We start from the raw sequence: 14,316 nt of genomic DNA, 5'->3' as shown, positions 1-14,316 counted from the left end.
GGGAGATAATAACTTGTTTTAATAAAAATAGTTTAAAAAAAATAGTTATCTTTATCATGCACACCTTGATCACGTGATATGTGACTACTATTTAAATAGAAAACTACCTCTTATTTGGAAACCTGGTAGAAAGATGTACAAACGATATACTAACATATCATGTAACAAATCATTTATGTTTCTATTTCTACCATGCAACATGACCACAGAAACTGGGGTGCACATGTACATAAGCATATGTACCTGAAATAACTCAGTGTTGATGTGCATTATTTAAGAAATTCCTTCTACGAAGAAATAACCTCTATCTAAAAAATACAAAACCAAACCAAACAAAACAAACAAACGAACAAACAAAAAATATAACATAACACAACATAACATAACATAACATAATATAACACAACAGTCATTTCTTATAATTTTATTCTGGGATTTAATATATGTTGTTTTATTAGTCCCAATTTAATTTAGTGTTAAAACTATTCCAGGTTGCTGTGGCATTTTTTTTTCTTTTATTTTTCACAAAATGGCTCCGGGAAGGTGTAATCGTACGTACATTACGTGAGACCGACGAAGATTTTTATTTTTAAGTTTTTACCTCTAAAAGTTAGATTTCTACACGTACACAGAATGTGATCAAAGCAAGCAGATGTTACATGTAGTTTGAAAAGTCGGATGTATTGATTACATTTTTTTCACAGTTTCAAAAACTTCAATCCTCAAGTTCAGTATAGAGGTTATCTATATCTTCTAAGAATATTAAATCATATGATTTTCTTTGCTGAAAATTTGCAAACTTAAAAAAAAGGTTAAAAGTAAAACGTAAATAGGAAATTAAAATTATCTAAAATCCGCTTTATTTAATCAAAGGTTACATTTCGCGGAAACATTGTTACTTCCCGTAGATTGGCGTAATAAGTTACCTCCCTTGAATTCCATAGCGACTGCAAGCTTTGAAAATGGCGCTTGTTTGACACGATGACCAAAACATAGATGTTATAGCCAAAACCTTCCTTGTTATAATAAGCACAGACGCAAAAAATGGCAGCTTTACTTAAAAGTGCCGCCGTTGCGTCTATAAATAGGGGACAGCCGAGTTCCTTCTACAGTAAGGACAAAACTAACCCGGTGTTCCAGTCTTTGGACCAAGAAATCAAAAAGTTTATGGGCTACATGCGAAAGATAAACAGTCCAAACTACCGAAAGCCAGAAGAAGAAGCATCTTCAAGAGCGTTTGTATTTTTTTCATATTCTATGAGCTTAGTTATCACGTGTGTAATGATTAGATTTCAACTTGAGGAAAATGCTGGGCAGGTGCTTGCTAAAATTTGAGAGACGAAAAAAAAACAAAACATATTAAGGTCAGACAAAAAGTTTCATTAAACTGTGTATAGCAGACTATGTTTTTTTTTATATACAAATATATTAAATAACAAATAAACAGATGATGGAAATTGGCAGTAGTTCAAGACAGGTGAAACCTGCATAATTAAACAATAATTTGTAGATGCATGACATTTTATGTATACATGTGTGTACTGTCCCGGAAAATTTTCATTCTTTTAACCGTTTCCGAATTTTGTTATTATTGATTTCATGTCCGATGAGACTCGTCAACATGTCAAATATATTTTCAAACAAATAGGTGTTGACCCCGCATGGAGTAAGTTATTAACTTTTTATTGATTTCTTATGATAGATAAACATCCTAGTGCATCAATTGATACGTTTGTTTTGCCGAAGTTTGTGTACATAGGTGTATATTGAGCGTCAGGGAGAACGTCCTAGATATTAATCTTATCGCAATTTTTGTCAATGTTTTTATTTTGATTTACGCTAAACCATTCATGAAACTTGCTATTTTAATTTAATGTATGAAGTGTACAAATATTCTTTGAATGAATATAAACGATTTTAAAATGTTGCGCATATTAACGTCCGGACATGCTTAGTCCAATCGATTCTAAATTTGTGTTCCGATACATGCGGTGTCATGAATTTTACAGGAACCTGTTTTCTGCCATCTTGTAGAATTTGTTTTGGACTAAAGTATATCAGATTCACAATTTCTATATTATCATTTTTGAATTCCACTTCCAATAAACTTCCTTTGGGAGCGTATCAAAAATTTAAATGGCAAAAAATGTATATGCAAGGAGTGCCAGTAGGTGAAGCACAGGGCGGAATCTGAGAATTTTTAAAATGTGGATAATAAAATACAATTCAACTTTTTTATTATTTTTTTTCAGGTCAGATACCCTATTTGAACTGTGGAACAAGTATGAACCAAAACTTCCAAAAATGTTCTATCAAGAAAAGTTGCTGCAAATGGGTGACTTTCTAATGACTGTCAAGGTAATTTATAACTTCTTTTATATTTGTAGAAAACTTTGAAAAAAAGATGCATGTATTGTACATATTAGACTTTCAGAAAATGTTGGTCCATTGGTTTTGACTGATACAATTTTGGTCCTTATGCCATCATGGGAAAAAGAAATATCCAAACTTTTAACAGTAGAAATGAAGTTTATAAACAACTCTTTGGTAACTTTTTGCATGTAGCATCAAGTTTCATTGTGTTGGTTTAGGTCTTTATTTTTTAAGCCCTTGACCCAATGTTAAGAAAATGACCTGACATTTTAAGATGTTCCATACATTCATACTGCTTAATTTTAAGGCATTGCTATTTAAAATCAAGTAATTTCCTGAAGAATTTCAAGCTTAACAAAAACCCTTATACTTCTTATCCATGTACACTGTAATTTAACTTTTATAATTTAAAATATTTTTTGATTACTATAGAATAAATTTATATAAAAAAAAAACTACTCTTTTAGGAGTACAGTTTAGCATTGTGGCAGTGTTATGACAGATACCTGCTTAACTTTGGTAGTATCAATGTAGAAGAGATTACAGATGTTGACAGCTTTAGAACAATGTTCTTCCCTGAAGGATTTGACAGTGAAAATGCGGGATTAACGGTAAAGACTAATGCAGTCATTGGTTTAAAAACTGAACATTGGTATTTAGATTGTAATTGTGAATTTCAAGTCACATTATAAAGAAATCCAGGGCCTTTTTTTAAACTTTAGGATATAAAGATAATTTTTTAAGGTGATTTTTTTTTAAGTAGATATACTTTGTAGTTGAATATTATGTTACAAGTTAATTAAAAAAAAGTCCTGAATGAATTGTTAAAGTAAATGCTTGATTTTTTTAACAGAAACAGGAGTTTTTTGTAAGACAGGTAAACCTAACTGTGACCCTAAAAAAGCCTTTCTTGCTGTAATTTATGTCTTCATAACTAAAATATAAGTGGTTAATTTCACACAAGTTTTAAGTGTACAAGTAGTTATAAGTTAAGGTGTCATAATAAAAAATCACACTGTGACATCATTACATACGACCAATTTTACACTAATAACATATGTGGAATTGACTACTGTTCTACATGTGTCTTTTCATAAATTTGACAAAAAATGACTTCTTGCATGATTTGTTGTGTACAAAGTTGATTTAATGTACTTTTCAAAAAAATAATTTCTTTTCTGATATCATATTGTATTCTTTAACTGCCAGCATGGACTTTAACCTCTGAGTTAAGAGGTGATATAGGGAAATAAATTTAAAAAAAATTTTTTTGTAATAATTATAGGTTTTTCAAATACTCTTCTCTAATACTTGATGTTTGTAATTCTGTTGAAGGACATGTAAAAGTCCTTAATACATGCATGTTTGTGAAAATATTGTTTTATCACTAATTGTTTAACTTGCATGAGATTTCAAAATATTTGTGTGGATGTATTTTAAACATTTTTCAGATCTTGAGAACTATGTCTTCAGGACACAAATAGCTTTGATCAAGGTCTATAAATTTCTGTGTTTTCATATATTTTGATTGACTTGTCAATTTTTGCTCCCATTTCCAAGAATGAATTTCAACAACAATCTGTACTTGGGTCTAAAGTATTATTACATGTAGATTTACTTTGAAACTAGTGTTTAAGATTTAGTTTAATAACAAACGACTCAAGCTATTACCATAAATCAAGCTTTAAAATACACATTTCCTCCGAATGAACTTAAAATTCATTAAACAGTGTAGTATACCAACAAAAACCACAAAATTCATCTAACAATGTTTTTGCTATCTTTAGTTCCGAGCCTTAATGGGAAAGAGTATTAGTATGTACCAGACAGTGAGAATGGCTGACCCAAAACTACAGAATAAACAATCAACAGATAGATGTGTACATATTCTAGCCTTCTTAAGGCTTGTTATGCAGGTTGTTCTTCCAAAGGAATCCTTATGCTGGCTAGTCTACAATGGTGAGATATTATGACATACCTGTATTATATTTGAAGAGATTGAGGAGTAAATCAGATTTGACGGTTGCTTATTAAGTTCACTTGCAACACGTCAACTGAGTCAGTAAATGTTTTTTTGCAACCGTTAAATCAAGATTGATGATAACTAATCTTTCTATTTGCATGCTACTGTTATTTCCATGTCAAATGAAAAGTTAAAAGTTTAAAAGTAAAGTGCGTGCATAAAGAATTTGAGCTTGTCAATTGTTGCATTGGATGTTATAATAAATGTTGCATTAGATCGAAACTTTGAAATCTATGGATGAACAATTGCACATGTACCAATTTTCTTGGTTTTCTTAGTTGGGTGAAACCAGAAAATCGTAATGCCAATGAAATGCTAATTTGTCTTTGAAAACTTTGATGCTCAAATAAATTCAACACATTAGAAATTCAGTAGAGAAAAATTTTTACTAACCACATAAGTTATTATCATTGTATAAAAGTACTTTCACTGTTAATTGTTTAATTAAACATTTATAAGCATATATTTCAGAATATGAAATTCATGATGATTTTTTTATTTTTTTTGGCAATATTGGTGGAAAGACTTGCTTTTATTATATTTACTTTTTGAGAGGTAGATTATCTGCATTTTATGACCTTTATTTAATATTTTCAGGGACCATCCATATCTACAGCATTTCCAGACATCTGATGTCATTGGGTCATTCTGCCAGGGTAAGCTAATGTCATCCTGTTCTTTCTTTTATTATAAGTGAAAATACAATATATACACATTCCATGTTCTTTGAAATATACTAGCTCCATAAATACTAAAAAACTGAACTATCTTAGTTTTAAAATAGTTAATGTATTCTTTAGTTATTTGAGTAATGTAGAAAATACACATTTTTAAAATGAGCTGTTGTTTATATCTTTTTTACTAAAAATTCTATAAACCAGTATTGATTACCAAAGGCTTACCAAATATTAAGCATTATCTAGAAAAGCAGAGGCTGCTTAACCTACCAGTGCACCTAGTCCATGCTCCCAGTTTTTAGTGGAGTCAGAGTTGCTCATTTACTTTTGTTACTTTGTATGTATTATTTTGGCTATTTTATGTTCTTTGTTGTGTTTATCTGTTTTCCATGTCTGGTCTTACATTCTTTTGATTTATGATAGAATCTTGGTTCCCTTGATTACTCTTCTACAACTTTATAATTTTCCCATTGTTCTTACTGCCTGATATTTTCGATCTCATCTGGCTACTGTCGAGATACTATGAAATATCAGCAATTTCTAATGACAATTTTTGGGACTCGCTGTGGAATTTTCTGATTTTCCTTCATAATTACCATTATTCTTTATGAATCAATTTGTTTTTCAGGTATTAGAATTTCTACTATGGGCCTGTATGTGTATGGAGACCTCAGTACCATTACTGGCTGTGAAATACCTTCCATGGAGATCTACGTTATATACTGCTGTGTGTCAATGTTACTTTGATTGTAAAGCTGCTCATCATGCAGAGGTATAAACTAATCCAGTGATCTCCTTGGAGCCATTAGGCATCACATTGCCCTTATGTTATATTCTTTACCAGTATGCAATCTGAAAAGAACTTCCCATAGGGTCCAATACAGAAATGATGCTATATTTTTTAGATGCAAGATATTATAAATTGAAATTCAGGGGTTACCAGAATGCTATCTGTAAATCTTATGGCAGGGATGATTTTTTTCTGCTTTTTAGTGGAATTCTGCTATTCCAAATCCAGATTTTACCGTTATGATTCTTTTGTTAATGTATATTTATTTCCAAACTTTGTTTGTTGACCTCGTAAAATCGTCCCTGTTATGGAGAATATTATAATCCTATTATCTTTTTCTGACTTTACTTGTAGATTTATTTTGATTAAATACTAGTTTACAGAATAACATAAACTTTACATCTAATACTCATTCTTTAAGCACTACAGAAATTTACTCAAGGAAAATCATTTAAGTAGTACTCTAGCTAAGAATCATGCAAAATGTGATTCATGGATGAAAAGCCTACATATTTTTATATTTTTATTTTTGATATTATGTTTGAATTGCCCTAGTAAACAGAAATTAACAGTCACTTTTTCATATAACTGTGTTCTTATGAGATAAAAATTATATAGAATGCACTGTAGATTTCAAAATTAAGGGAGATAACTCTGTAAATGACATCAAATTCAATAGAATCTACTGGATTTTCAATGTTGATTATCCCCTAAGAGCAGGCAGATTTGAATGAATAATTATACATTTCATAATATAGACACTTAAAACAACTTAATATCAAAGATAAAAATATGTAGCCTTTTTAGAGGTGTATCACATTTTACAGAATTTGCATGATTCTCACAAAGATTACTACTTAATACTTGAAAGGATTTTTTTCAGTTTTCTCAGTTCTAGTCTATTATTTTTTGTAAAAGTTGAAATATGATGCAAAAAGAAAAGACCTGTTTAGGTTTGGGGATACATTTAAATCTTTCATCTTGATTATCCCTCATGTCAGTAACACAATATATATAAATCTTGGATGAAAGTTGGCAATAATTGTTTTTCACATATTTGAAGTATAGTTTTGTTTCAGTAATGTCCTTTTACATTATGGATGTGTGTGGTTTACTCAAATTCTGAATGGTAGAAAACATGTATCTTTTTTATGCTTTTTTAAAGGCATTTGCTAGGAGAGGTCTAGCTAAAATAAATGAACTGAACAAGTTAGAAAGTCTCAGTAATTCAGTGGACACTGCAGGTTCTGCTGAATCATTCAGACAAGCAACTGTCAAGGTTTGTGTTCTTATATTATAGACCAGTACTTAAAAAGTGGTTGCTGACCAATAAAAATGAGAAAAGCTATGTAAAAAAATCAAGTATTTAAGAAAATGCTTTCATTTGATAAGTTACTTTTTTGAAAAATCGGAAATAAATGATTAAAATGATAAAAAAACACATACCTTTTGAAATGCTTAAATTATTAAGAATGTTTTTTGCATTCAGGTCATATGTTTAATCAATACTAGAAAACTTTAATAGTAGATAAATAATTAGGGATTTTTCAGTGTCCTAGGATTTTTCAAAATTTTAGGTTTCCACAGGAAAACTCTAAATGAAGACTAACGTTCTCACACCTGAAGTTTACTTTCATACTTAACAATTCTTTGAAAAATTCAAGATTATACTTGCCATAGGGAAAGTGGAGCATATTAAACATTTCCCAATCCAGCATTGCTTTTGCCCCTGGTGACGGGAAAGTGGAATCCTAGAACACTGTTTGTTCCACAGCAAAGTGTTTTCATTTTACAATCATTTGTGAAAGTATTCCCAGCACATTATGAAAACAAACTGCATATGTAACTGTTTCTTTTATTTTCACAGATGGCCATTATGGTATTTAAAAGATCAGTCTATGAAACTAGGAGGAAACCTAAGGAATGGTTGAGGCCAAAAATGAGAGCCAATTTAGGGGATGCCAAAAACCTGCCTTGGCCAAGGACTCCTACAGAAAGATTGTTAGCTGACATGTTTGAGGGCAGTGCTGCTCAATTCCTTTGCATTCTGGAGGCATTGAACGACACAAATCGTAGAATTCTACTGACATCACCACCAGCTGCTGATAGAGAAGTGGAGATCCTTGATGTTTATGCTGAACTGTTCATGGCTGGACAGGAAATTTTAGCAGGAGGAGGAGGTCACAGAGGAGCCTCAATGAAACCTACAAGTCCCTACCATTTGTCTGCTTTGGCTGGAGTAGTAACTAATAATTCACTGATAGCTATGGCTACGAAGGGTGAAGACTGGGCCACTATTGATGGGGCTATAAAATTGGTCAAAATGGCCTATTGTTTTGAACAGTGGGAAGTGTTTGATGGTTTGGTAGACAGTGTGCTGGGATACTTAAGAGTAAGATAATTTCTTAGTTATTTGTTTGCTTGGAAAGTAAATACTTGATAAAACTTTACTGTATCATTTTTAGGTATCAGTCTCTGTGAGAATCAGGCAGTGGGTAAAACATGGTATGAAAAAAACTATTTGATAGTGTAATTGGACTATTAGTACCATCAGTATCATTTTTCTAACATTCTATTGAGCAATGCCAGTAATGCAGAGATCAAATAGTTCTGTTTGAATAAAGAAAGTATCCTTGAGTGGTATTACATTGTCTGCTTAGTGGGGTTTTGACATGCATGTTTCTAATTTTGCTTGATTCTTACAAACACTTACACTTAAGTGTTTATTTTATAATTGCTTGAAAAACAATATTTTTGAGAACTAATAATTAATTTCTTGCATTTATTAGGTTTCTTGATTATTATACTGTTTGATAGGGTAAGCTTATGTTTTTACTGAATCTAACAGGACTTTTGTTAAAATTGAAATTATTGTGGCTAAAGTATAATGCACACTCTAGTTCAACAAGGAAAGAGTAGCGTAATTTTAAAGGGAATGTTGACAATGTTTACATCAAATAATCTATGTCAAAGATAAAAAGTGGAAGTTGGAAATTTTATATATCATATTTGAATTGATAACTAAATGCATTTAATTTTAAAGCAGATTCTCATTTTAAATTCTGAGATATTTTTTGTGCTCACTTGTACAGTTTTTTTTGTGTTAACTTATGTAAAATTCCTTTTGTAGTTAATTGATGAAGAAAAGTATGCCTGGGATGAGAAGGCACTGGAATTGTTACTAGCTTTTGAGAAGTTGAATCCAAGTCGTCGTCACAAAAGAAACCTAACATCAGTGGTAGAAGAAGACAAAGACAAAGATAGAGAATCAAAAGACAAAGACACAATCAGGGAGAGTACAGCTGGAGGGAATGATACAACCAATGCTTCAGGACACTTTACATCATCACGATCCTTGAATGTCAATGATGAAACCATTCTAGCTGCTGAATGTCTACTATCAATTATAAATGGACCTTTTGTTCCATCAGGTATTGAAGTGGATATGGTTGTTGATGCAGCTTTGATACTGTGGAACAAGACTAAAGTGGTATTCCAGAAGCACCAGACTGGGTCTAGTGACAATCCAAAGTACCTGACCAAGATGGATAACCCTAGTAAATGGGTATTTCTACTGGATGTAGTACACAAAGCTCTCTGTTGGTGTGGTATCAGTAGTGTGGACCCTGCACTTACTGCTGAAGTTGTTCTTAGACTGGCTCTTGTCCTGGAAAGCAGTGCCAATATTGATGAGGGTTTGTATAAAATTTGCTCATAAAGTATAAGTGTTGTTTTTTTTTCACAGTGATTTAATTTTTTGCTTTATTTGCCGTAGATGTTTGTAAGGATAATGAAAAATAAATCATTTTAATTGTTATTCCCAAAAATTTAGGTTTATTCATCCTAATGTATACATGGAATTTATATTCCGGGATCAGAAAAATTACATTGCATGAAAATTTTTGTGCATTGCAATTTTAAAAGCTATATTTTTCTATTGCATCTGACTGTTACTTTATTTCATTATTGATATAGTTTAAATTGCATTATTATTAGGTAATGACTGTGTTTCCTAAATGTCTCTCAAAACATTCAATTCTTACAATGTGATCTACTAACTATTAGTACTAGAGTTTAAGATATATTTGAAATATTTCATTACATTTTTGTGTTGATTTTTTATTGTGTGTGTGTGTTTTCAGGTGATACATCAGGTATAAAGGAGACCTCTTTCTCAGATACCCAGCCTACAGATGGAAGCCAGCTGTTGGTCAGTCGTACCTCCATGCTATCAATGTCAATGATCAACATGAATCCAAGGAACCAGCTTATACAAGCCAGAGATATACTAGAGTTAGGCCTACAGAATGTGGCGTATGCCAGGAAAGCTAGTGCTAAACAGGATGGGACTAGCATTGCTGATGTCTCCTGGGCTAAGGTTTGTTTAACCTTTTGAAACTTATTGGAAAGGCTCTTGCTCTTATTTGAAGGTTTAGCTCTGTTTTCAGGGGTTTAAATTCCTTTTGCATTGTACTGTGTGACGTTTAGGTATTATTTGTATGGTGTGTGAATTTTGGGTGTTTAGGCTCATTTCCATCATTTATCATGATTTATTTTATTGCTATAAAGACGTTTTTTCCCCTTAACTAATGTTTTTGTTTCAAAATCATACTAGCAATTGTATTATTTCATATACAGCTGGATACACCAGTGGAAATCCCTAACAATTTAGTTGGGGATGATATTGATGTACAAAGTATTGCTGGTAGTCATGCCAGCACATTGGTGAGTCATATGTTGAAGTGTTTGTTTCAAAACGTAATAAGTTAGGTCTACTATTTGTTCTTTTCAGTCATTGTAAGATGGATCTAAAAACTAAATACTCAAGTCCATTCTACTTTCTGTTCAGATAATCATTGCAGAATCCTCAGGTTTCTCCATTTATATTACTTTAAAAGTATTAATTTTTGTGGTGTACTAATTTTCGTTATTTTCGTGGTAAACATAAAAGCACGAAATATAGTACCCGCAATATTGATTTTTAACATCATATAAGACTTTCATTTTTTTAATCTGCGAAAATTGATATCTGCGAATATGTTCACTTTAAAGAATCTGCGAAAATTAGCAACTGCAAAATTAATATTTTTTTCTGTATACTTTCATATTCATAAAAGCTTAAATCTGATTGGATGATCAGAAATGTCATCTGACATGAAGTAGAATAGAGTGTAACTAGATCATACATGCAGTGAACTGAATGGAATATTAAGTAGGTCTAATATAAAAAGGATTTTTTGTTTAGTAACAAGCTGTTTGTAATATCAGGGACTCCTTTCTAATGGATCCTACTAACTTGTTAACTGGATCACCTAACAGCCTCTACACTGAAGTTAGAAGAAAACCTGCCGAGGTTGAACTAAAGTCACTGGTGAAAAATACCTTATTTTTAAAAATATTCTTATCTTTATTTGTGTAATAATATTGGTCTATTGGAGTGTGAACCTAACAGTTTGTTAACTTCACAATTTAAAAAAAAAAAGTGTTTTAGCAAGTTGAAGTTTGTTAAGATTTTTTTTATGCATGTAAACTTGGTTTTTTTTTTTTTTGAATATTTTCTCTTATGTATTATAAAATGAAAATAAAAGACTAACGTTAGAAGTCTGATTTGAAAAATGGTGGAAGATATTTTGATGTTACTATTATCATAAAAAACTAGACCTGCTTTTGATCACAATAGTAAGAAAGATTTAAAGAACTTTTAAATTTATTTCACGATGACAAACAATTTAAATCACATTTCAGTCATAAATGGACAAATAAATGCAAGTATTTCTTCATCTAATTAATTCCTTATCCATTTTAAAACAAAAAAAAACAAAAAAAGTAAAGGATATTTAGTATTATAGTTCTTTTTATTAAACTGGTCAGATAAACATTGACGTCATGTTATTTCCCAGTTCTAAATTTTATTTTTGTCCTGGTTAATATTAATTGGAATAATTCATTTTTTGTATAACTATCTCAACTGAATAATCAATTTATCAGAAAGGTATCAAAACCCATCATACTCTGAAATCTAGAAACTCTATTTATTATTTTTTTAACAGATTAATGCTAGGTTTACCGCATACCTAAACTAGATTTTTTGATTTTCCCTGTATATATACTGTTTTTTTAACTTGCCTTTATTAATTTATATTTGACAGGATTTAAATGAAGATGTTTTCACACCTGATCTGCAAACAAGGGAAAATACTAAGGTCACTGAAACAAAAGATGAAGAATTAGCAGCTCCCAGAACAAGGGAAGCAACTCTGTTAACACAGACTGAGGTTAATAAAGAGGATGAAGCGCAAGCCAGTAAGATGGACTTGATTCCTGAAAGTATGAGAGGGTCAGCCATGGCAGTGTGGAATACCATCAAAGATTTACACTTAGAGCTCATTCTGATGTACCACAGAGTATGTGTTAAACTAACCAGTATGGCTGTCAACCCATCTCCAAAGAATCCACAGCCATTCAAGAGAAGAACATGTTCCAAAATGGAATATGAAGATCAAGTTCAGACAGATTCATATGTTGAGAACTTTCAGGAATTACTGGCAAAGTGTAACAGGAACAATTTGTCAAAATCACTTCTATTGATGCAGAGGTCATTGTTACTGAGTGATGATGTTGGACATTCCAAAGAACAGAAAAAGTTAATGGAGGTTTGTATTCTCAAATAATTAAAATATCTGAAAAAAGATGAGAAATTGGGTCACTCAGGACTCAAAAACACACTAAATGTACTGAAAACATTCGCCATAGTGTAATATAATCTTGGCATTTAGAAACTGAGGTGAATTTTTTTTCAAAATTATTACATGTTGAAAATTTGACCTCATGCATAGCTTTAAATATTTATTGTAATCAATATGTTTCGTTGAAGTAAAGCTGATCATTGATAAATTTTAGTCTTTGTGCTGAAAGCTCAATCATTATTGCATGGTTATGTAACAAGATTGATAATAATGTTACTGTTCACAATATAGGATGCTGTAGCATGTATACAGAAAGCCCAAAATGAAGAGAAGACCATCTTTACTGTGAATACCAATGTACCCACTGAGCCTGTTATAGCCAAGGTACCACCAGCCCCTATACTTCTCTGTAGGACTGATACCATGATGATCTTTAGACCAACTCCTTTCCAACCTGAAGATGGTCAAGAGGTAAGATGGCAAAAAGCCTACTATAAATAGTTTTTAAGCCTCAGACCCACCCTCATACCTTAAAATAATACCTTGTTATGTGTTTGTTGCCATGTCAACAAAAATTAAACAACAAAAATTACCTCCTTCATCATTTTTTTTGCTATGAAAAGTGTAAAATGTATCTTCATTACTTATATGGTGAAATAAAAAATATAAAAAAGATGTAACCCTCCTCTCATTGGTTTCCATTTATAAAGACCCGAGAACCCTAATATTAATTTGCATGGCTGATTATATTCTCATGTACATTTGTATATAAGAATGTCAAACATTATTCCATTTATTGCTGGGAACTTTAAATTGTTATTAAAGTGTTGTCTTACTTATAACTCATAGTTCTACAAATGAATTTCCAATCTACAGTAATTGCATTTTTTTTAAAAAGGTTTTATAATTGGATGATGAATTTATCTTTATCGTAACGTCTTAAATTTTGTAATAATGTACCTATTTAATAGACTAACAGATTCATGTTTTTATTTTTAATCTATCGTATGAATTGAATTATAGGTATCTTGGTACAAGTTGTTTGCCAGATCATCTGCTGGTAGTAATGTCAAGGTCAGAGTCAATGATTATTTCCTTCCTGGAACTGGTGAATCTGTAAGTATTAGAAATAGGAAAAACTGGTAAAATATTGTATTTTTTTCATTTATTTTTATTGCTTGTGGCAAGTGGGGGTAAGTTGGAATAGCAGTGATAAAAACTAAGTTTTCAAAAACATGTTTAAGTCCATAATGACAAAAGAAAAATAAATGCATGCAATGATTTCTGTATTGACAAAATTTCTAAAATATAGCTTCAGTTCAATACTTCATACATTGTTTTTGCATTTAATGTCAATATTCCAATGTAACTCTTTTTGTAATATTTAATCAAATATAAATCAAATTTTACTGAGATATTTAATATACATGTAGTTTAAAATGTGTGTGATTTATTAACTTCCTTATCATAGATGTTAGTCTAGAGAAATTAGATTGATTCATCAACTTTTAGATAGTTTTCATGTAATTTTTAATTGTAAGATGTACAATTTAGGTTCCAAGCCACCGTTGTGAGTTGAGAGTAACAGGGCTGAAGCCAGATGAGAAATACATATTTGCTGTTGCTGCTTACAATGGTGATGGACAAATTATTGGCGGGGGTATTGGTGATAGTTCTAAACCTATATTGGCCGTCTCTCCACTTCCGGTACTGATGACATGGGCTTTCCTCTCTCAGGTTAGTATACATATTTATGATCATTGGATA

General features: G+C 31.2%; 1 protein-coding gene across 7 annotated transcripts in view; it reads left to right on the top strand.

The window, feature by feature from the left end:
- The first annotated feature begins 927 nt into the window (after window positions 1–927).
- The window catches only part of LOC148627998 (cilia- and flagella-associated protein 54-like), a 51,892-nt gene continuing 38,503 nt past the window's right edge, over window positions 928–14,316 (top strand). For 5 of the 7 annotated variants that reach the window (XM_088582999.1, XM_088582988.1, XM_088582970.1 and 2 more), the window contains exons 1-15: window positions 928–1,235; window positions 2,253–2,358; window positions 2,841–2,984; window positions 4,161–4,332; window positions 4,994–5,052; window positions 5,702–5,845; window positions 7,029–7,142; window positions 7,731–8,255; window positions 8,994–9,558; window positions 10,006–10,241; window positions 10,502–10,588; window positions 12,013–12,516; window positions 12,841–13,020; window positions 13,573–13,665; window positions 14,104–14,286. In XM_088582999.1, coding sequence (XP_088439125.1) covers window positions 1,045–1,235; window positions 2,253–2,358; window positions 2,841–2,984; window positions 4,161–4,332; window positions 4,994–5,052; window positions 5,702–5,845; window positions 7,029–7,142; window positions 7,731–8,255; window positions 8,994–9,558; window positions 10,006–10,241; window positions 10,502–10,588; window positions 12,013–12,516; window positions 12,841–13,020; window positions 13,573–13,665; window positions 14,104–14,286 — 3,303 coding nt within the window. In that variant the 5' untranslated portion in view covers window positions 928–1,044. The remainder of the gene's footprint in view (window positions 1,236–2,252; window positions 2,359–2,840; window positions 2,985–4,160; window positions 4,333–4,993; window positions 5,053–5,701; window positions 5,846–7,028; window positions 7,143–7,730; window positions 8,256–8,993; window positions 9,559–10,005; window positions 10,242–10,501; window positions 10,589–12,012; window positions 12,517–12,840; window positions 13,021–13,572; window positions 13,666–14,103; window positions 14,287–14,316) is intronic. The other 2 variants (XM_088583017.1, XM_088583008.1) reach the window with 1 other exon arrangement.

The sequence above is a fragment of the Perna viridis genome, chromosome 1, assembly GCF_037379345.1.
Source record: "Perna viridis isolate PV_CMFRI_1.1 ecotype Kerala chromosome 1, ASM3737934v1, whole genome shotgun sequence".
NCBI classification, from domain to species: Eukaryota; Metazoa; Mollusca; class Bivalvia; order Mytilida; family Mytilidae; genus Perna; species Perna viridis.
The sequence above is the reverse complement of the archived record's forward strand: the minus strand, read 5'-3'. Positions and strand labels throughout refer to the sequence as shown.